The sequence below is a fragment of the Polypterus senegalus genome, chromosome 1 (assembly GCF_016835505.1).
Source record: "Polypterus senegalus isolate Bchr_013 chromosome 1, ASM1683550v1, whole genome shotgun sequence".
In the NCBI taxonomy this organism is placed as follows: Eukaryota; Metazoa; Chordata; class Cladistia; order Polypteriformes; family Polypteridae; genus Polypterus; species Polypterus senegalus.
Genome location: NC_053154.1, coordinates 307056509 through 307076979, shown reverse-complemented (window position 1 = coordinate 307076979; position 20471 = coordinate 307056509). Strand labels below are relative to the sequence as shown.

The 20471-nt window shown below is 39.2% G+C and overlaps 1 protein-coding gene across 2 annotated transcripts in view; it reads right to left on the bottom strand.

The window, feature by feature from the left end:
* Positions 1 to 20471, bottom strand: part of LOC120514693 (broad substrate specificity ATP-binding cassette transporter ABCG2-like) — a 72512-nt gene that overhangs the window by 12313 nt on the left and 39728 nt on the right. For both annotated transcript variants that reach the window (XM_039735205.1, XM_039735201.1), the window contains exons 3-10: positions 19797 to 19856; positions 18114 to 18228; positions 10445 to 10597; positions 9540 to 9697; positions 6500 to 6651; positions 3997 to 4119; positions 3629 to 3909; positions 218 to 300 (exon numbers count right to left, since the gene is read on the bottom strand). In XM_039735205.1, coding sequence (XP_039591139.1) covers positions 218 to 300; positions 3629 to 3909; positions 3997 to 4119; positions 6500 to 6651; positions 9540 to 9697; positions 10445 to 10597; positions 18114 to 18228; positions 19797 to 19856 — 1125 coding nt within the window. The remainder of the gene's footprint in view (positions 1 to 217; positions 301 to 3628; positions 3910 to 3996; positions 4120 to 6499; positions 6652 to 9539; positions 9698 to 10444; positions 10598 to 18113; positions 18229 to 19796; positions 19857 to 20471) is intronic.

Below are 20471 nucleotides of genomic sequence, written 5' to 3'. Positions count from 1 at the left end.
AGTGTGTGAACTGACGACATGAAGAATCGTCTTTGCGCCGAACTGGAATCGTCCGCACATAAATCAGTCACCCAGATGATCTGGATCTGCATAATTAGATGTGGACCACCCTGTAGATGTGTCCCCACCTACTCTTCATAAGTTTAAAGATGCATTAAACGTCTCCAACACCCTGAAGCTGACAAAATAAAAAGATACTAAGAGATGAATCATGTACCTGTTCTGGATTCCACTTGGGTCTAGCTTCACGCCAAAGAAGATAGCACCAACAATAAGTCCCAAAACAATTGTTACGACAATCTGAAAAAAGAAAAGTCCACTGTGTTACTGTCAGAAAATTATCATTAAATGAAAAGTGATCTTCTGGAAAGACACTTTCTCAGGCCCGCTTTACACCTGGCAATAACATCCATTTTTTATCTGGATATAATTCAGGTTGATCAAAAAGCAGCATCACTTTCTATACAGAAAGTTGAAATCTGCTTACTCCTTGGCACAGTAGGGTTAATGGCTCTAAGAAATAAGTGCCCTCTGCTGGGGTGCCATTTTCTTATATGATATGTGTATCAGCATTCTGAGCATTTTGTTTGGTCTGGTTGCCTGGTCATTACTAAGCTGGATGACTTGCCGCGACAGTATAAAGATAAGCATTGTGCACTTTCTGTGTGTATAAATTTCCAAATATTATAGGAGAAAATTTTACCATTTGTTCTGGGCACTGTTTTGCTCTTGATTACAATTCCCGTTTCATGTCCTTTGTGTTGTTAAATTTTCCTTTATTGGCTTTCTGGCATTGACCTTTCCTAGTTTTCAGACTTTAACCCCTCAACTATTTCTAATAGAAAAAAAATCATATCGCTGTCATTATCCTGTTAAGTCAGCACAATATTGTAGAGAGATTCTATCTTCTGCTGAGAAAAAAAACAATGAATTATATTTGTTTTACCTAAATGTTAGTCCTGTATCTTGCTAGGAAACAAAAATTTGCAATTCACACATTTTACTTAGTAGCCACCTACTCCACGCATTATGCGTCTTATCGATGGCCCACATAAGGTTTGGCAGAGCCCTACCCAGTCAAACGGTAAAAGTTTAGCTTGGAACGGCAATAGAAAAAATATTTTGTACTTGGCTTCATTAGTGGATAAATTCCAGGACCTTGAGTTATATAGTCAAAATCCCCTGTTAAGCCCTAAAAGGGAACTGGGACAACTGTCTACAACTGAAACTGTTGCCACTTCAGGGGTGCACAAAGTGCTGTTTAAAAAAAAGTCTACTCCCAATGTACTTGACGTATACAAGAGTGCACTTCAACAGTTGTAGATTAGAATATGTTTAGCTCCAATGTCATTGTCTACAAGTTAAATGATTTGAAGAAAGTATGTTAATGAAATCAATGTTAATGTACAAAAAAGGCAGTAAAGAGCAGTTAAAAGAAATGTACAGATTTAAAATTAAACCCAAACTTTTATAACTTTTTTCATTCCAATTGGGAGATGAAAATCATTATGTAGTATTAAAATAATGCAAAATGTGCAGAAACAATTTTAAAGCCAATGATAATGAGTTTAATAAAAGTGTGTTCTAGGTCAATTGGTCTAAACCAGTCCATTTTTCACTTTTGCCTTATCCTACTACTATTGTGCTATCATGCATGCGAGCATCAGGCATGGCTCACGGGTGTGGGTTCACTTAAAATTATGGGGAAGGTTTTTGGTGCGACTCCAGCAATAATGCAATTTCTGTTTACTCTAGAATACAGAAGGACTTTCCAGTAGACTAGTGACATCACTTCTGGTCTTAACATCAAGAGTTTCACCTATTCCACACTTAACAGCCTTCACACAAGTAGTCCTTGTTCACTTCGGAACTGACTTCTGACAAAGATGGGTCTGCTCCCTCTGAAAGTCATCATCTGGCTGCAAGAGTCTAACAAGATGTTATACTTGATGTAGTTGATGAAAATTTCATCAGCTTACCCTTTCTACAACAAGGGTTGACTCTGGAGCCCCACCCTTCTTTTGTCTCTTTCTCGTGTCTTTACAGTGCCCAGTTTGGTTAATGTAGGGATAGCGGAGGACAGAAGTATGTGGAATCCCTGGGAAAACCTGAAGGTATGGTTTGGAACCAGTGGGCTGACAAAACATCTATTTTAATCTTTTAATTGCTTAATGTGGTAGATTATGTAGTTACCATTTTCACAGTTGATAAAAGTTGACTCCTAAACCCAAAGCTGTGGAAACAGAGTTGGACAAAATGTACTGACTCTGACTACATGCAATTATAATGTGTTAAAATTTCCAATTTCACATATACTGTACTAATTCAATGAAATACTTTTTTCTTCTAGATTTTTGATAAAACTATAGCTTCTTTTTTACTTTTGTACAGTTAGTCCGTTTAATGTTACTCAGTGTTTGTAAACCACAAACATTACTATGGCCTTTAAACCTGAACTTTAACAGATCAGAATGCTACAAAGTAGCCTGATGATTCACGCTGACAGTGATGAACAGACTTGTATATGGTCTGTTGTATGCTTTCAATCAACATATTAAATATATTAGTCAAATTACAAATACAAATACAGAGATTGAGTCGGATTTGTCGCCGATGGTTTTGTGTATCGACTCCACAGCTCTACTAAAACCACAATTCTTCTATTCCACATTTCCAAACCATGCATGCCAATTTGCAATTTCAAACCAACCTAGTTTTAGAGTAGGGGTATGCATTTGTGTGTTAGTAGACCTTAATAATGGACTGCTGCCCTGTCCAGAGCTGGTTCCTATCTTGTATATGACACTGTCAGAATAGGATCTGGCCCCCTTCAACTCTGAATTGGATTTAGTAGGTTGGAGAACATTATGTTCATCCAATACAATCCTGTTTTTTCGGTGTATTTATTCCCTTCTGAGGTAACAACAAAAACACTTACAAAACCTGAGCCTTGAATTGCAAATTAGATTCATGTTAAATTGTGAGTATCAAATTCAAAATGGTTATATTAATAGTCTATTGATTCATTAATTTATTGAACCTGCTTAATTCAAGCTTGGAACTAAGAAAGCCTATCCCACCAGTATCAAGTGCAGAGAGCACATTCCATAGAACACTGGACTGGTCTATAGACACCAGCCAAACTAACCCAAATGTCTAAACTGGTTTAGTGTGTGACAGAAAGTGCCCTGTAGTGGATTGGTGTCCCTTGTAAACCTGGTTCCTGTTTTGCACCAAGGATGGCTCAAGAGGTCTTCTATCCTGGACTGGAATATCAGGGCCAGAACATAAATGAACACCACCAAGTGCTTTGGCTCCCTAATCACCCAAAATGCAGTTTTAACTCTAAAAGCCTGATAAACAAAGGACTTTTATACACACATACTTTACTTTTATCCTGCAAGATATAGAACAAACAATTAGGCTAAGATTCCAGCTGCAAATATTGATTTTATCATTTAGACTTGGTGTTTGGCTGCCAACGTACTGATGCATCTTTCCACTACTATTTTCAACTCTGGATCATAAAACCTAGTCACCTTTGCAAAGCATATAATCTACAGCTCTAAAAAAGACAATGACTGCATGCCGTTGCCTGGCTATCAGTTGAACATACTAGTTGACTTACCTGTGCAACTGAAGCCTGAGGGTTCCGGATCAGATTCTTAAAAGCACGATTGATCACCCAGTAGAGCTGAGTTGTGAATGAAGTGGAGTAGGTGATGGACTGCATGAACTTCCTCTTCTTAGATGGCGGTCGAGTGGCTTCAATGGCCTTTAGAGCTTCCATCGTTTTGGCATGAACCTCCGACTTGAGGTATTCTTCATGCAGCTTCTGCACGATGGTCTTATCAATGCGCTCAACATCTTCTATGTTGATTGCAGCATCATTGTCTTCATCTGCCTTCACTGCAAAAATAAACAAAGTGTTCTAGCATGTTCACACACAGACGTCTAAGCAACATATTAACAAAGGCAAAATTTGGAGAATCATACCTTGTTTGACCTGGTCATGATTTTCTATTGCATAATCTTTGCTTGCAGTCACAGCTGTGGAATCTCCATTGATAACATCCAAAAAGAAATCTGCAGGGTTGTTGAAGGATTCACACTCATATCCTTGTGTGACAGAGAAGACAGAAGCAAGAGAGAGAGGGGCTTTAATATGCCATAATAACCAAAGATCTCTTCTTTCTATGTGCAGAATTGCCAAGTTCTGACACCTGAAAGGGTTACTTTTGGGGCTTTGTGGACATGTACACTGAGAGGAATGCAAATTTGACAAACAGGTTGAAAAAACAGATAGATTAATGTAGAAATATTTATGAATAACTTGCAAACATTTCTAGAATATAGCAAAATACCCACGCTTCACAGTGGCGAAGTACTGCCTTAAAATTTTTATTAAGAAGAAAATTAAACCTTTTTAAACTGAGGGAAATATACCAATAATTATTTGTTAAGGATCTCTTTGTATACCACATTTTGAGTTCGGCCCTCCGGTTGTAATATGACCAAGTTGTGCGCTGAGCTTACTCTTGAGCATGCAACGTACAGTTGGCCATGTGAACAGTAATCTTGTTTCAAATCTCACAGCTTGGATTGCTGCTGTCATAGTCGGTTTGAGTTTCATGGTTTGTTTTCAATTACGTTAGTATTTGTAGGACTTGTGTTAAAGAGACATTCGGCACCTGTCAAGCGTTGTAAGTATACAACCGGTTTCATCGATAACTTCACATCCAGCTTTCCAGCTTTTGAGAGTTTAAACATTCATAAACATCAAAGTGTCCACTATTGAAATCGTCACCTGTCAATCTAAGATGTTTAAGAGGCATTGGTGGTTGTCGAAAGTTGTAAAATATTTGGCCATTTCGGTACACTTGAAAGCAACAACCGAACAATTCAGCGGCAGCCATCAACTCACATGCAGATGCATAGGTGAAGGGCTTAAGCATTTCACTCTTATAATGCTCCTGTGTAGTATAATTATCTCCTGTACCGTCATCAGTCCATACCTTGAACCTGTCCCAGTCATTTAATACATAAGACACAATGTTCCTCCGGATATCAAGAGTGAGCCTGATATGGCCGTGCAATATGTAACAAAGAGAATGGAAAAGGTAGGTGCCATCTCCGGACATGGAAACCACTCGGTAAGTGACAGTTCTTTGATGGATGGTGATCACCTCGATAGACATGTTAATGGTGGTACGGTTGGGACGATAAAGGAAATGGGTACCTGCACAATGTAAAGTAAGTCTAAAATACCTACACAATAACTATAATCGTCATAAATAAACAATAAAACAGCGGAGAAGCTGTGTATTAAATAAAAAGGCTGCAGTTATCAGCAGGGAGACATGAATCCCGAAGAGAATGAAGAGACTGGAACAACGGACAGCATAATATAGGCAGGCAGCCAACTTAATGGGAGGCATTGGGATGGGGGACCCAACGCCGCCTAACATGGCGACCAAGCTGCAGGCTATGGATGTATATATGTACGTAAGTAGGATTCAGTTAGCGTTGGGAACCTGCATACCAAATTTCTTGAAGATGGGCTGATAAGTAACAAAGACCGTTGCAAAGTTCAATATAGCGGCCGACAGTGGCATCATACCACCGAAATAAGTACCAAATTTCAGCCTTCTACCTACATGGGAAGTTGGAGAATTAGTGACGTTGGAAAGTTCAATATGGCACCCGACAGTGGCGTCATACCATCGAAATAAGTATGTACATCGGTTTCGGTTAGCACAGGGAAGCCGCCTACCAAATTTCGTGAAGATGGGGCCATAAATAAGAAAGTTCAACATGGCGGACATTGTCGACCGTTATGTGTAGAATTTCGAAATGAAACCTGCTTGACTTTTGTAAGTAAGTTGTAAGGAATAAGCCTGCCAAATTTCAGCCTCCTACCTAGACGGGAAGTTGGAGTATTAGTGATGAGTGAGGGCTTTGTCTTTTATTAGTATAGGTCACATGAACTGTGTATAAAATTCATCCTGCAATACATATAACAGACATTCTTGGGGTGTCAGTTGACATCTATAATAATGTTTATTGACCTACAGATATTAAAATCCATCCATTCTTCGATCCTTCCATCTGAGAAGCTCAGTGCAGACTAGGATGAAAGGCAGGAACCAACTCAGTCAATCCAATGTAGAACACATCTGGCGAATTAAGGAATTACTATGTAGATTTCATTTTAATGTATTCTCATAAAATGTGCATTTTCCTTTACGGATGCACAATACAGTCATTATATATACTGCACTTGGCAGTTGAAAAACAAAAAGCAGAATATATACAGTATATACTGTATAAAGAACACACATAAATTTTGTACACACTTTTGCAGTTCTTCAGGTACTTAAACCTGCAAATATTGGAAAAGTAAACCAAGATAAACGAGAAAATATGACAAAATCGGGTGGCTGGTTTTTAAAAGTATGCTGGCTGACATGCACGACTTTCTAGGAGTTTTTGTACCTACCAATAGAGCGGAAATACTGCAGTGCAGAACTGGAAGGTCCATGGTACATCATCTTCCCAATGGCCAGCAGTGTCAAGCTGTCAAATAACTTGAATATAGAGTATCGTGGCTGGTGAATGGAAAATATAATTGTTCTTCCTCTTCTTGCAAGTCTGGATAAATAAAATTAAATGAAAAAAAGTTAAGTCACTCAATCAGGAAATACTACAGGCTATCTTAAGTGCTAAAAAACATATTTTAGGCCTCTACTTTATCTTGGTGCCAGAGAGTGGACACAAGTCGACTGGACATGCAAATATGAATTTCAGTGGACATGTGACTTGCAGCCCACAACTCACATTGGCAGTTTAACACCCCCCATGCAAGTTCCTATTCAATGCTTATTTTACTAGACTGTGTGGCTGCCTAGTGGCAGTTACATGCACACACAAAACTGGGACAAGGTTAGTAACCCAGTTAAGGCAGAAACCAGGTATCTTAAGAAATCTGTTTACATATGAGAGGCCAGTTATAGAATAATTCTTTGAGAAAACGCTCTAATGCCATTAAACTGCGCAAAATACAATTAAACATCATCAGCTGCCATAAATACGAAACCAAGAATAGAGTCTGTGATAATGTTCTTACTTTATAAATACTGTCTCCTTTGAAGATTCAACATATGGACAATAGCTGCTGTGTCACCCAATCACAAAGTTTCCGTCCATTAATCCATTATCCAACCCGCTATTTTGTAACTACAGGGTCACGGGGTCTGCTGGAGCCAATCCCAGCCATCACAGGGCGCAAGGCAGGAAACAAACCCCGGGCAGGGCGCCAGCCCACCGCAGGGACAGTTTCAACATATCTATAGCAAATTACTGCATTAAAGTTAAGCTGAGACTTAATAAACTTCTGTTACCAGATAACAAATAGCACACTCTTTTCACCCTGGCTGTGTGATTGAGCCTTGCAAATGAGTGGAATGCCAGTATGACTACTGTGCATTCCCAATGCTGCTGCGATATTTATAACCCAGGCTATTTGTAACTTTAAAATGTAATTATACATTATAGTTTTTACCCACAAGCACCAAGACTTACCCAGAATGTTTTGCTGCTCAGCTTAGCACTGTACATTCAGCTCATCAACATAAATTTAGCAATTTCTAAAATACTGAAAAAGGTTATTTCACCCAAGAGAAGAAATAATATCATCATCTAGGCATTTGTCTCAGGAAATTTCTTTTTGTACGCTGCCACTGTTTTCTACTGTACCTGCTGATAGCGCGAAGCAAATACTGTACATGCAATGGCAACACAATGCACAGACTACAAAATCATTAACTGTAACCCGGTCAAGGGTTTACAAGGCCAAATAACCAGGTTATTTGCAGAGAAACCTACGTGTTTTAGCCTAATTCATCAGAGACCAATATACTGGTTTCTCTAACCAAAATAAGGGTTTACATGGTATTTCAGAAACCAGAACTCTATTAATAATCAGGCTATTAAAGTATATGTATGTAAAAAGTCCCCAAACAAGCTGCATCACTTGTCAGTAATCACATTATAGAAAAGTATACAAAAAATGTATTTCTCCTCATGAGTAGATGGTTTGAATAAAAGTAAATTTAAATGTAACAAAAGACTTTAAGTGCAAACTTCTCATTGCAGTAAGAAAATATGGATTCTATGGTGCAGTGAAGACAAAGCCCTAAAGGTATTGTATGTGTCATCTGACAAATTCAGTGCATTGGTGTAACACAATACAGGTGGACAAATTAGCAGAAACGTTTTACAAAGTTAATATCAAGGGCCTATCATGGAATAGGGCCAGCTTTACCTTCAGAACAGCTTCACTACTTGTCACTCACACAAGTCCTATACTGTTTATAGGGGGATACTGCACTATACTCCAAGACGAAAGGCCTCCAGTTCTTTGAGGGATGAATGAGGCGGACATCTAGAACTTCCCTTAAGGGTTCAGTGACGTTTGATCTGATAACAGGGGAGAACATAGGTGACTTTGGGAGTTTGTTTTGGTGATCGCAAAACCACCCTTGATTTAGATTAATACATTGTATAGATGAATTAGGGGAACATTTGGAGGGAACAAAATCTGCACCATAGCATGCAAGTGGTCCTGTAAAACGGCCTCATGTTAATTTATCAACCATGCAGAGTAGTCATGAGAGCTAATGACTCCCACAAGAGTGCTGCCTATGCCATTATTGATCCTCTGCCATATTTAACAGCTGAAATCAGAAAGACTTCTTTCAGTTTTCTTAAAAAGAAAACAATGATTCATTAGGACATTTTATCTTTTTACATTTGGCTAAGATGGCCTTATGTATCAGTTGGGAAAGAAGACAACCACACAGCTGGCCAAAGAAGCATTGAATAGATGTGTTAAGGAAAGACATGTTGCACATGAACATGGCCCATGAGGACACCTTTGACTGGGTCAGGTGGAGAAAGGCGAGCAAACATGCGGACCCTGCACCTACAAGGAACAAAGGCTAGGTCAAAGGAAAAAAAGGTGTCTACCAGCTTTATGTAGCTCACAATGTAAAGTTTTTATTGAGAGCGTAAAACTGAAGTGCTGGTTCAGTCCTGTGGTGACTTTCAAGGATGTTCTTTTGTGGTATTTAGTAAATGTAACTGAAGTGCTTGCCTATCATTGTTGATGAACCTCAGCTTATGTCTATGGTTTCTTCTTCCTGAAGCAGTCTGACCATGTTTGGCATACATTATGATGTCAATATTGTTCTACCTGTTCACCTTCAAATATTAAACCATTCTATAGTTTATGCGATGGTACACCTGTAATTTGGGCACTGATTAATTGGCCTCTTATAATGAGTTTTAAAAGCAACAGGAGACAACTAATAGATCTGTACTTAGCATCAGACCCCTTTTATAGCGAATATACTGTATACAATTATATCTATAGTCTGCGGTGGGAATGAACCAGCAAAATTATGAGTTGCAGCATCATACTGTATTTTATGTGCCTCATTTACCCTTCTCCAGATTCTTACACTTTTGTTTTCCCTTACCGTTTCAGAAGAATAAGAACAGCTTTTGCCGTACTGGCATCAAGACCAGTTGTTGGCTCATCCAGAAACAATACAGGAGGCTCTGTGATCAGCTCCATCCCAATGTTTGTCCTCTTCCTTTCACCACCAGATACCCCTCGGATTAATTCTGTGCCCACCTGAAGAAACAAAATGTCACAAAAACAATGGACGAATCTTCAAGGGTTTTTCTCGATTACAAAACCTTGTTTGATTTTTCCAGTTATAGGAACCGCATGGGATGAAATGTGCTCAATCTACAATGCAGGGAAATGTTCTGAGGAAACACAATGAGAATCACTAACTTGACCTTCCTTTCCTTTTGGAAATCCAAACAAATGCTTATTATTTTAAAGGGCTGATTCAACAACAGCAAATGGGAAGCTACTTAATGGCCAAAGATGAGGACAAGGGCAGAATGCTTTTTTGCTTTTTTCTGCTCAACAATTCAAAGTGAGGAAAGAAAAACAAAAACTACAAAAGATGCTGGGGCCCCCATGGCTGCAGGTCTAAAATCAAATAGTTCAGTCTGTGGGAAATGAAAATGTCATAAGCAAAAGACAAAAGGCACATGTACACTAGTATTTCACTGATCTACCTTATGATCTCACTTATATTATACAGCCGCCTAAAAAAATGCACTCCGTTTTGATATAAAAACATGAAATCTTGGTTAGCATAAAATGTTTCAGTGCAAATGACAGTGAAATCCCAAATGTCTTACAAAGTTTTAGTGCCAATGACATTTGCTCATCATTCATCTGTTATGTCCAGAATAATATAACAATAATATAATGAAAACATTATAATAAAATAATAGGCATATAAAACAGAGCTGGGCAGAAGGCAAACACAAAAAACACATCAGGCATATGTAGTGCACTCACCTTGGAATCGGCCACTCTTGTCAGCCCAAGTTCAGTGATAACGTTTGACACTCGCTCTTCCTTCTCCTTGAAGGTGATGGAGGACGGGAGCCGCAAGGCTGCTGAGAAGAGCAGATTCTCCCGCACTGTCAGCGTACCCATCACAACATCATCCTAGAGCAGAAAATAAAATTGATGTTCATCTCTGTTTCTGCAGCTCTGTACATCAACCATTCTTTTTAGTCACCCACATTCTCATAGACACCAAAAAAAACGACACAACCAGAGCAGTGGAGAGGCTAGTAATTAAACCTAAGACTTTGCAACTGTACCGCACCAATCCCTTCATTAACGGTTGCCAGTCATCTACATTCAGTCACAGCAGGCCAAGTTTGAATAATCATTTAGGAAAACCTTAGTGATTTTGTAAAATGTACAGGGCAAGGATTATGGAACCTAGGGTGTCACCCGGTGTACCATTAGCCTAATGAATTCTGCATTGTTATATTTACATAAACCTACAGAGTAAGACACACATGGTGCTAGCTCTGTGTTGGTCAACTATACAAATAAGGGAATCTGAACTGATACACTACACCAGAGTCATTGTTAAATCAAAACCCAGGATTTCTGAAAGGACAGGCTACCTGCATGTACTAAGTTCACAGAAAAAAATCAACACACCACGTTGTGTGCTTTCTGTGCCATGGTGTGTGCACACACATATAAATATAAAGAACATGAAAAAAAAAATTAAATAAAAAAAATAATAAAAAATAAAAAATTAATAAAAAATTAATGAAGTGGCATGCTTTATTGGCCCACGGTGTAGTGTGTTGCTCATTGATTCAGTCAACAACAGACCAGCAGCAGTCAGTCTCCTGGTTCAGTGGACTGGGAGGAGTCCACACTCTGCAGCTCACGAATGCCGGGACAGGGCAGACTTCATTGATGTCTGTCAGACAACAGCTTTGAACAGCAACTTAAAATTGCAATGCGTCAGTCTGTTGCATCCGCATTATCTGTGCCAAGAAACTTGCCATCACAGAATGATGACAAGAAACTGTATGCATCAATAAAAGTTGAAATGACGGCGTTTCAGGGCAATGGCAAGCGCGGGCATTGTTTAGAACAAGTGTATCAGTATCTGATGACTGTGCTGCCTACTTCAGTACTTCACTACAACACTGGTTGCCTGTGTCTTTCATAATTGACTTTAAAATTCTGCTTATGGTTTATAAAGCCTTAAATAATCTCGCTCCATCTTATACAGTGGTGTGAAAAACTATTTGCCCCCTTCTTGATTTCTTATTCTTTTGCATGTTTGTCACACAAAATGTTTCTGATCATCAAACACATTTAACCATTAGTCAAATATAACACAAGTAAACACAAAATGCAGATTTTAAATGATGGTTTTATTATTTAGGGAGAAAAAATCCAAACCTACATGGCCCTGTGTGAAAAGTAATTGCCCCTGAACCTAATAACTGGTTGGGCCACCCTTAGCAGCAATAACTGCAATCAAGCGTTTGCGATAACTTGCAATGAGTCTTTTACAGCGCTCTGGAGGAATTTTGGCCCACTCATCTTTGCAGAATTGTTGTAATTCAGCTTTATTTGAGGGCTTTCTAGCATGAACCGCCTTTTTAAGATCATGCCATAGTATCTCAATTGGATTCAGGTCAGGACTTTGACTTTTGCCACTCCAAAGTCTTCATTTTATTTTTCTTCAGCCATTCAGAGGTGGATTTGCTGGTGTGTTTTGGGTCATTGTCCTGTTGTAGCACCCAAGATCGCTTCAGCTTGAGTTGACAAACAGATGGCCGGACATTCTCCTTCAGGATTTTTTGGTAGACAGTAGAATTCATGGTTCCATCTATCACAGCAAGCCTTCCAGGTCCTGAAGCAGCAAAACAACCCCAGACCATCACACTGCCACCACCATATTTTACTGTTGGTATGATGTTCTTTTTCTGAAATGCTGTGTTCCTTTTACGCCAGATGTAACGGGACATTTGCCTTCCAAAAAGTTCAACTTTTGTCTCATCAGTCCACAAGGTACTTTCCCAAAAGTCTTGGCAATCATTGAGATATTTCTTAGCAAAATTGAGACGATCCCTAATGTTCTTTTTGCTTAACAGTGGTTTGCATCGTGGAAATCTGCCACGCAGGCCGTTTTTGCCCAGTCTCTTTCTTATGGTGGAGTCGTGAACACTGACCTTAATTGAGGCAATTGAGGCCTGCAGTTCTTTAGACGTTGTCCTGGGGTCTTTTGTGACCTCTTGGATGAGTCGTCTCTGCGCTCTTGGGGTAATTTTGGTCGGCCGGCCACTCCTGGGAAGGTTCACCACTTTTCCATGTTTTTGCCATTTGTGGATAATGGCTCTCACTGTGGTTCGCTGGAGTCCCAAAGCTTTAGAAATGGCTTTATAACCTTTACCAGACTGATAGATCTCAATTACTTCTGTTCTCATTTGTTCCTGAATTTCTTTGGATCTTGGCATGATGTCTAGCTTTTGAGGTGCTTTTGGTCTACTTCTCTGTGTCAGGCAGCTCCTATTTAAGTGATTTCTTGAAACAGGTGTGGCAGTAATCAGGCCTGAGGGTGGCTACGGAAATTGAACTCAGGTGTGATACACCACAGTTAGGTTATTTTTAACAAGGGGGCAATTACTTTTTCACACAGGGCCATGTAGGTTTGGATTTTTTTTCTCCCTAAATAATAAAACCATCATTTAAAAACTGCATTTTGTGTTTACTTGTGTTATATTTGACTAATGGTTAAATGTGTTTGATGATCAGAAACATTTTGTGTGACAAACATGCAAAAGAATAAGAAATCAGGAAGGGGGCAAATAGTTTTTCACACCACTGTATATCGGAATGTCTGACATCTTATATTCCAAATAGTAACTTCAGATCCTGAAATGAGTGTCTGCTTAGAATTCCAAGAGCTAAACTTAAAAGAAGTGGTGAGGCAGCCTTCTGCTGTTATGCACCTAAAATCTGGAATAGCCTGCCAATAGGAGTTTGCTAGGCTGATACAGTAGAGCACTTTAAAAAACTGCTGAAAACACATTACTTTAACATCGGGTTCTCATAACTTCACTTTAATTTAATCCTGATACTCTGGATGTTCAATTCATCATAATAACTATTCATGGTGGCTCTAAAATCCATACTAACTCCTACTCTCTCTTCTGTTTCTTTTTCCGGTTTCTTTGTGGTAGCTGCCTTAATACAAAGAGGACTGTTTCATTTATGTGAGGTAGAATGCCCAGAGGGGACTGGGCGGTCTCATGGTCTGGAATCCCTGCAGATTTTATTTTTTTCTCTAGCAGTCTGGAGTTTTTTTTTTGTTTTTTTCTGTTCTCCCTGACCATCGGACCTTACTTTTATTCTATGTTAATTAATGTTGACTTATTTTAAATTTCTTATTATGTCTTTCATTTTTCTATTCTTCATTATGTAAAGCACTTTGAGCTACATTTTTGTATGAAAAGCGGCTGGCGTACTCTGCACGAAAGTGTGCTCTCACCTGGACGACCGCACGCTGGACACGCCGTGCTTTCTACACTCTTATTGTCGCAACTAACTAGATCGGGGTGCCCAATGTGTCGATCAACTGGTAGATCGCAAAGGTAGTGCAGGTAGATCACGTTGCATTCAAAAAAAATTGTTTTGAACGTTAAGTCTATCATATATCCTCCCTATGGCATTTGCCACTTGACTGACATACAGGCCAGTCTGAGACCTCTTTTCTTCTAACACACTGGTCATCCTGCACGCACGACCAATTACATTTTTGTAACTCTCCTGAGCACTGCTGACCACAGGCACATAATTTTCAGGTTAACTAAGGGTTGCTTATTGAAGACTTAATGTAGTTGTTCAACAAACATGTCAATGTTTTATTTTTTTTTTTTGCCCTGTTAGATTGTTCATCACATTCCCTGCAATAAACCCTTGTTAACTAACAGTGATGCTTCTCATAGGTGGGGGGCTGATTTGCTTCAAACGTAGTTTTGTTAAACTTGATTTGCTTGTATGAAATGTTATTTGATTTTAATAAAATTAATAAAATGTTTAAAAAAGACAAAAATAGTAGTGATGGCGATTCACCAGAGTACAATACTAGTGCTAAGGTGCATGCATGATGTCATCTGTATTTTTTGTTTTACAGGCAGATCTTTAAAGTGATCTGGTTCACAATTCACTTCAGTTGTAATTTTCTCCAAGTCTGAAACTGACTTACTACCAGTGAACAAGGATTTGCTCACTGATGTTTTCCTTATTCATCATGCAAGAACAATACATTATATCATCATAGCGGCACTGAATATGCTTATAATAAAATGCACCTTTTTTTACAATTCCATACTGTAATTGTTTTAAATAGTATAAATACACATAATACTAAACTAATATGTTTATGTTTGTTTGTAAATTAAACTGAAGTTACACAAAACTGAATCTATTATTATTCTAATTTATAACCATTATGTGCTTTTCAGCTAAATATTGCTCATGTGGACTATAGCACCTTGACTCCCTGACTACACTCAACATATATCAGTCATCAGATATTGGTCACTGATTCTGTTGAGGTGGAAGCCAAATCAAACCTGCACACAAGTCACAATATTTTTGTTCACTTCTGAATCTTCTTTGCAAAGTACACAGCTTTATCAGTTAAAGAGATCTGTTTTGCACAGTGACACTAAATGCATCTAAAAAGAATAGCTAAGTCGAATTGTTTTCTTTAATGACAGGTTGGACTGATCTTGAAACATAGAGGAACTATATAAGAAAGGGACGAGCAGGCCATTCTTCCTTAGGAGACTGCATTACTTTAATGTGGGAAGGGACATCCTTCACATTTTCTACAACTCTGTGCAATTTTCTATGTTGTGGTGTGTTGGGCTGGTAACATCACCTCAAGAGAAGCCCACACAATCAGCAAGCTAATTAAAATGGCAGGCTCAGTTATGGGACGCACACTGGACCCCCTGGAGGTGGTAGGAAAGTAGAGAAGTAAAACAAAACTGATTGCCATTACAAACAATGCTGCACATCCTCACTCTGACACACCAACAATGAGGACTTTCAGACAAATAATTATTCAGTAAAAGTGTATCAAGAAACGCGAAAGGGGCTCCTTTACAACAACAGTAATATGTCTATACAACACCTCACTGTGTGACTGTGACAGCCAAGTCAGAACATTTTTCTTTTTAATTTTTTTGCTTTATAGTCATTCCTGTGTGTGTTCAGACGAACGTGTGTATGTATGTATATTTATTTATTTCCTTATCTATTGTGAAGGCTGGAGGGCACCAGTGAGCCCCAAACTTCAAACAGGAACACACACACACAGTCCCAGGTTCAAATAAAGGGGTGTTTATTACACAAATAAGTGTTTCTTCTTCCTTCTCTCTCTCTACCGCACCGCTATGCCTCCAGTCGAGTGTTGCCCTCCTTCCTCCCAGCTCAGACTCGCCTGGACAAGGCAGTGCAGTCCCTTTTATTTAAAAGAGTACTTCTGGGTCATATGGAAGTCCCGAGTAGCAGGAAGTGCAGCACACTCTTGTGGCACCCCCAGACCCCTGCAGGGCTGTGCTACGTCATTCCCTGCTAGTGTCTGAATGGGCACCAATATCCACGGCTGCTGCTATCTAGCATCTTTGGGGAATAAGCATCCATTAGAGCCAGTTCTTCCCTGTCCTTCCCTTCCATCCTTGTCAGGGAAGGAACTACAAATATATCTGGTTGGGATGCCGGTCCATCTTCCTGGGGCTTCCCTTCTGGTTAAGTAAGCTCTCTATTTTAGCTGGGATATCCATTCATCCACGTGGAGAGTCTCGATCAGGTATAGCATCTTTCTCCCTTTCAACCAGGATGCCTGTCCATCCACTTGGGCCTCCCATCTGAGAAAGGAATCTTCCCCTCTCCTGGTCGGGATACCCATCCATCCTGTGTAGCACTTTCACTACTTATTAATGTATTTAAAGAGAATCTGTAAAAAGCCAAAATTCTACCTGGGGTCAAATAAAGTCCGATCTATTTATTTTAATTATCCATTTTCACTATGTTGTCTTACTAATGTCCCACGGTTTAACACACAATTAAAAATTCACAATGGCAGGTTATGGACTTTTTGATTATAGATTTTCATGTGTGCCTACTCTGGATACTGTTGAGAAATCAAAAAAGTGAAATGAATCGATTTGCTTAAATGAATCAGTAAAGTGAATTGATATACTCTTCACTATTAACTAAACACAGTGATCCAACTGTGTTTGTTTTCCAAACAAGAGTAGAGAAGACTAAAACAAAAAGGTTAACAACATGTAATGCTAGCAGATAGGGGTAATCCTTTCTATTAGATGACTTTTTTTCAACTGGAAAGCAACAAAATGTGTGTCTAAAAGTCACATTACAACAGAATATGTGGGATATATGTAGGCTGTGAAGTCATAATTATTTGGGATGCTTTGGCTATAGGCTGCGGTGGGCTGGCACTCCTGCCCAGGATTTGTTCTTGCCTTGTGCCCTGTGGTGGCTGGGATTGGCTCCAGGAGACCCCCTGTGACCCTGTGTTAGGATATAGCAGGTTGGATAATGGACAAACGGCTATAGGGCATCAGTTGAGCTGGCACCTATGCCATTAACAAGCTGTTTCTTATATAAGGAGTCCTACAGCAATCTCTGTGTAACCCACTCCAGATGTCTGCTAATGTTTTCAACAGTCCATGGTACAGAGTGCTCTCCAACATGGATCTGAATCAGGTTTTGAGCAAAGTGAACTGGCAATGAAATCTTATACACCTCTGAATAGACAAAAAAAAAAAAACCTCTTTGCATCTGACATTTCACAACTTGGAGCATGTCTAATTCCATCCCTTTCAGCTCCAGTTTATGATACAGACCTTATAAAAAACAAGGTGCCACTGCACCATGGATTAAAGATTAATAAAACCCTGTTACTTGTTCACTTTCAGGTTTAAATGAGGCCATTAATGCTGGCAGGTTTTGCAGTTTATGATGATCACATGGTGCCAATAAAAACTACTGTCCTCATCAGAAAACAGCTGTCAGCCACATCCTTACACCATAATCATAATCAGTATTGAACTGGAGAGAAGAAAACATCTTCAGAACACCCAATGGAATAACCTCTGCACTAAAAGACTGGGAAAGCGGGGGTATTTGAGATATACCCTGCCAGGACTGGATATGATACAGAATAGAGGGCTTGAGTATTCGATTAAAACAACTGTATATATAGAAAATATATATTAAAAAAATATATATGCTTATTTTCTTATTAAATTCCAAAACTTTTTTGCACCAGTAGATGCCATTAGACAGTGTGTTTAACTTTAGTGATCTTTGCACCCGTTTTTGAAATCATTACTTGCGTTTACTGAAAAAAATCTGCAACAGACATGATGTGGCTAAACAGTATGGATATATTGGTCAAAATTCAGCTGCCAGCATCCCTAGAATTCTAATGCCTTTCTGAAAGGTAAAAATCTGCAAGGTGCATGATGCGTCTATCCTGGCTAATGTGTTTACCATAGCAGGCAAGACACAAGGGAAACGATTATCATGAGGGCTGGTGGATTATGGACAACCTTACAAAATCAGCAGCTGAGCTTAGGGTTTAAAGTACTCGGGCACAGACCTGCACCACGTAACCTGAGATGCACTTGAAGTTGGCGGGTTGTTGTGCACCATCAATAAGCACGTCTCCAGTTAAGCCAGATGGATCTTTCCTAGCAGCCAAAACGTCCAGAAGCCTGAAAGAGAAGGACAATCACGATAAATACCTTTTTAGAAGTGAGGACCTTTCAGCACATGGTGGGAGGAGAAGCAACACAGAGTTAACAAAGTTAGAGAGTGCCATTCCTTCATGAATTCCACCACCCTGCCCTTGCATTTTATACTGTTCAGTCACATTCAACAATTTGAACCCTCCATAACAATTGAGGTGATCTGGATTTTTCTCATATTGACACTTGATGAGCTAGCTGTTCACTTCCTTGTAATTTATCCAATGTGAAGCCTACCAAGATGAAACAATTAGCTGTGTATTACACAGGGAGTCCACAGTCAAAACTGAAATTGAACAAGCAGCCCCATCATTTACAGTGTGATTCATTAAAAAGTTAAACCACACTACAGTTCCCAATGTACCCACAACCACCATTAAATATCACCGGCTAAATATTCTCAGCTACCTCAAAGAGTGACCTGGACAGAGTAACTTCCTCAGCCTAAACTCATATTGTACAAATTTTGAAAAGGTTTTTCCATATATATTATATATCACAGGATATATTGCATATGGGCTCTTCTTGATTATACACACCCTGAAAGGCAGTATATACTACCATAGGACTGGCAGTTTAGTGTTCACCATTGCCTCCATATGTGAAAATGATTGAATCCCAAAGCTTGACAGGGTCATGTTATAGTTAGACACATGGAAAGCAGTGTCCATCAGCACATAAATTTAATCTGAAAAGTTTCCCCCTTCAAGATGCTATATACTCTCAGACTGTACCTGGTTCAACAACCTCCATTATTTCCTTACGTTAGCCCAAATTCATCACTTCACTAGCAAGTGCTCACACTGTAGAAATATGGAAACTGCCCTGTACATGTTAAATTATGTGGAATGGTGTCCACTTTGAATGGCACTACATAGGGTCACAAGGGTATCGGGTCATTTATCATCATTACCTTGCTATAGCATACAGTGCAAATCCCTTCAGTTGACAGGTTTCATTACATAGAAATATGGAAACAGTTGTTTGCACATAAAGCTATTCTGGATGGTGTCCACATTGTCAGACTGGTAGAAGTTCCAAGTCATTTGTTCCTTGAGAAACCCTTAGGTTATCTGGGTGCACAATTAAATATAAAAGTCTAAAAGGAGCTATATACTGTTATAAAGCAGCTTAGTCAAACCCGCTGCCCTCTGGATGGTGTTATATATAGGTTCAGTCTCTCACCACTGCTTTCCTAAAAAACCTTGAATTAAGTTTATTCTTTAGGGCTCACACTGTAGAAATACAAAATGTTCCCGATGCAAACAGATCCATGCTTGAAGGTGCTACAATTAGGGTTGGTAGTTTGTAAACCACCTTCCCTAAGTGAGTCACTTCAAGTGCCAGGCCTTATATAAGTTTTAAAGTGTCTGCACTAACTCATTGATGTCTATAAGTTACTTTGGATCTGAAGAGGCAGAAGAATTCACAAGAAGAAAAATAATTTTACATATATTAAGGAGTTAGATGCTTGCCTGCCAAACATATCTATGGCCCAAGACAACAGTGCTGAAAATAAGAAATTTGATACTTACGAGGACTTGCCACTTCCTGTCGGGCCAAGGATGGCATTGAGCCCAGGCTTCATGATGCCACTGAAAAAGATGAAAAAAAGAAAGCAAAAGTCAATAAATTAAGAACCAGCAGTAAGGCAGGATGACCCAGAGGTTACCACTGCCACCTCACAGGTCCATAGGTTTTGAATCTCACCTTGCTCCATGCCTGTAGGGGGACTCATTTTCTCATTGTGTCTGCATTTTCTGTCAAACTCCTGCATCTTCACGTTATGCAGGTCACGCTGAATGATCAGATGACAGTGATAAAGTATGAGTATGTTTGGGTGTGCATGCCCGAATATGTCCTCCCTCAATGTTGCCAGGACACTGGGATTAGTATAGGAAGGAATGATCACTGTATTCGTGTAAATTAAAAATAAATTGGAATATGCTGACTGGTAACATCACTTGCTCAAGGTTATCCAGGGATCACAGGTGGGGATGGACCCAGCAACCTTGTATTTAATTATTCTACAGCAGGACATGAAGCCCATCTAGCAGAAGACAGATATAAAATGGTGATTCATGTCAAGAAACTGGGAAAGTTTACCTATCTAATTGTAAATCAACCCTCTCCCTGTTCTCTCTACAATGCTTCCCATTTGTGGACTATTTTCATTTTCTAGAGTTATTTATTGTTGTGATGTAAGATTT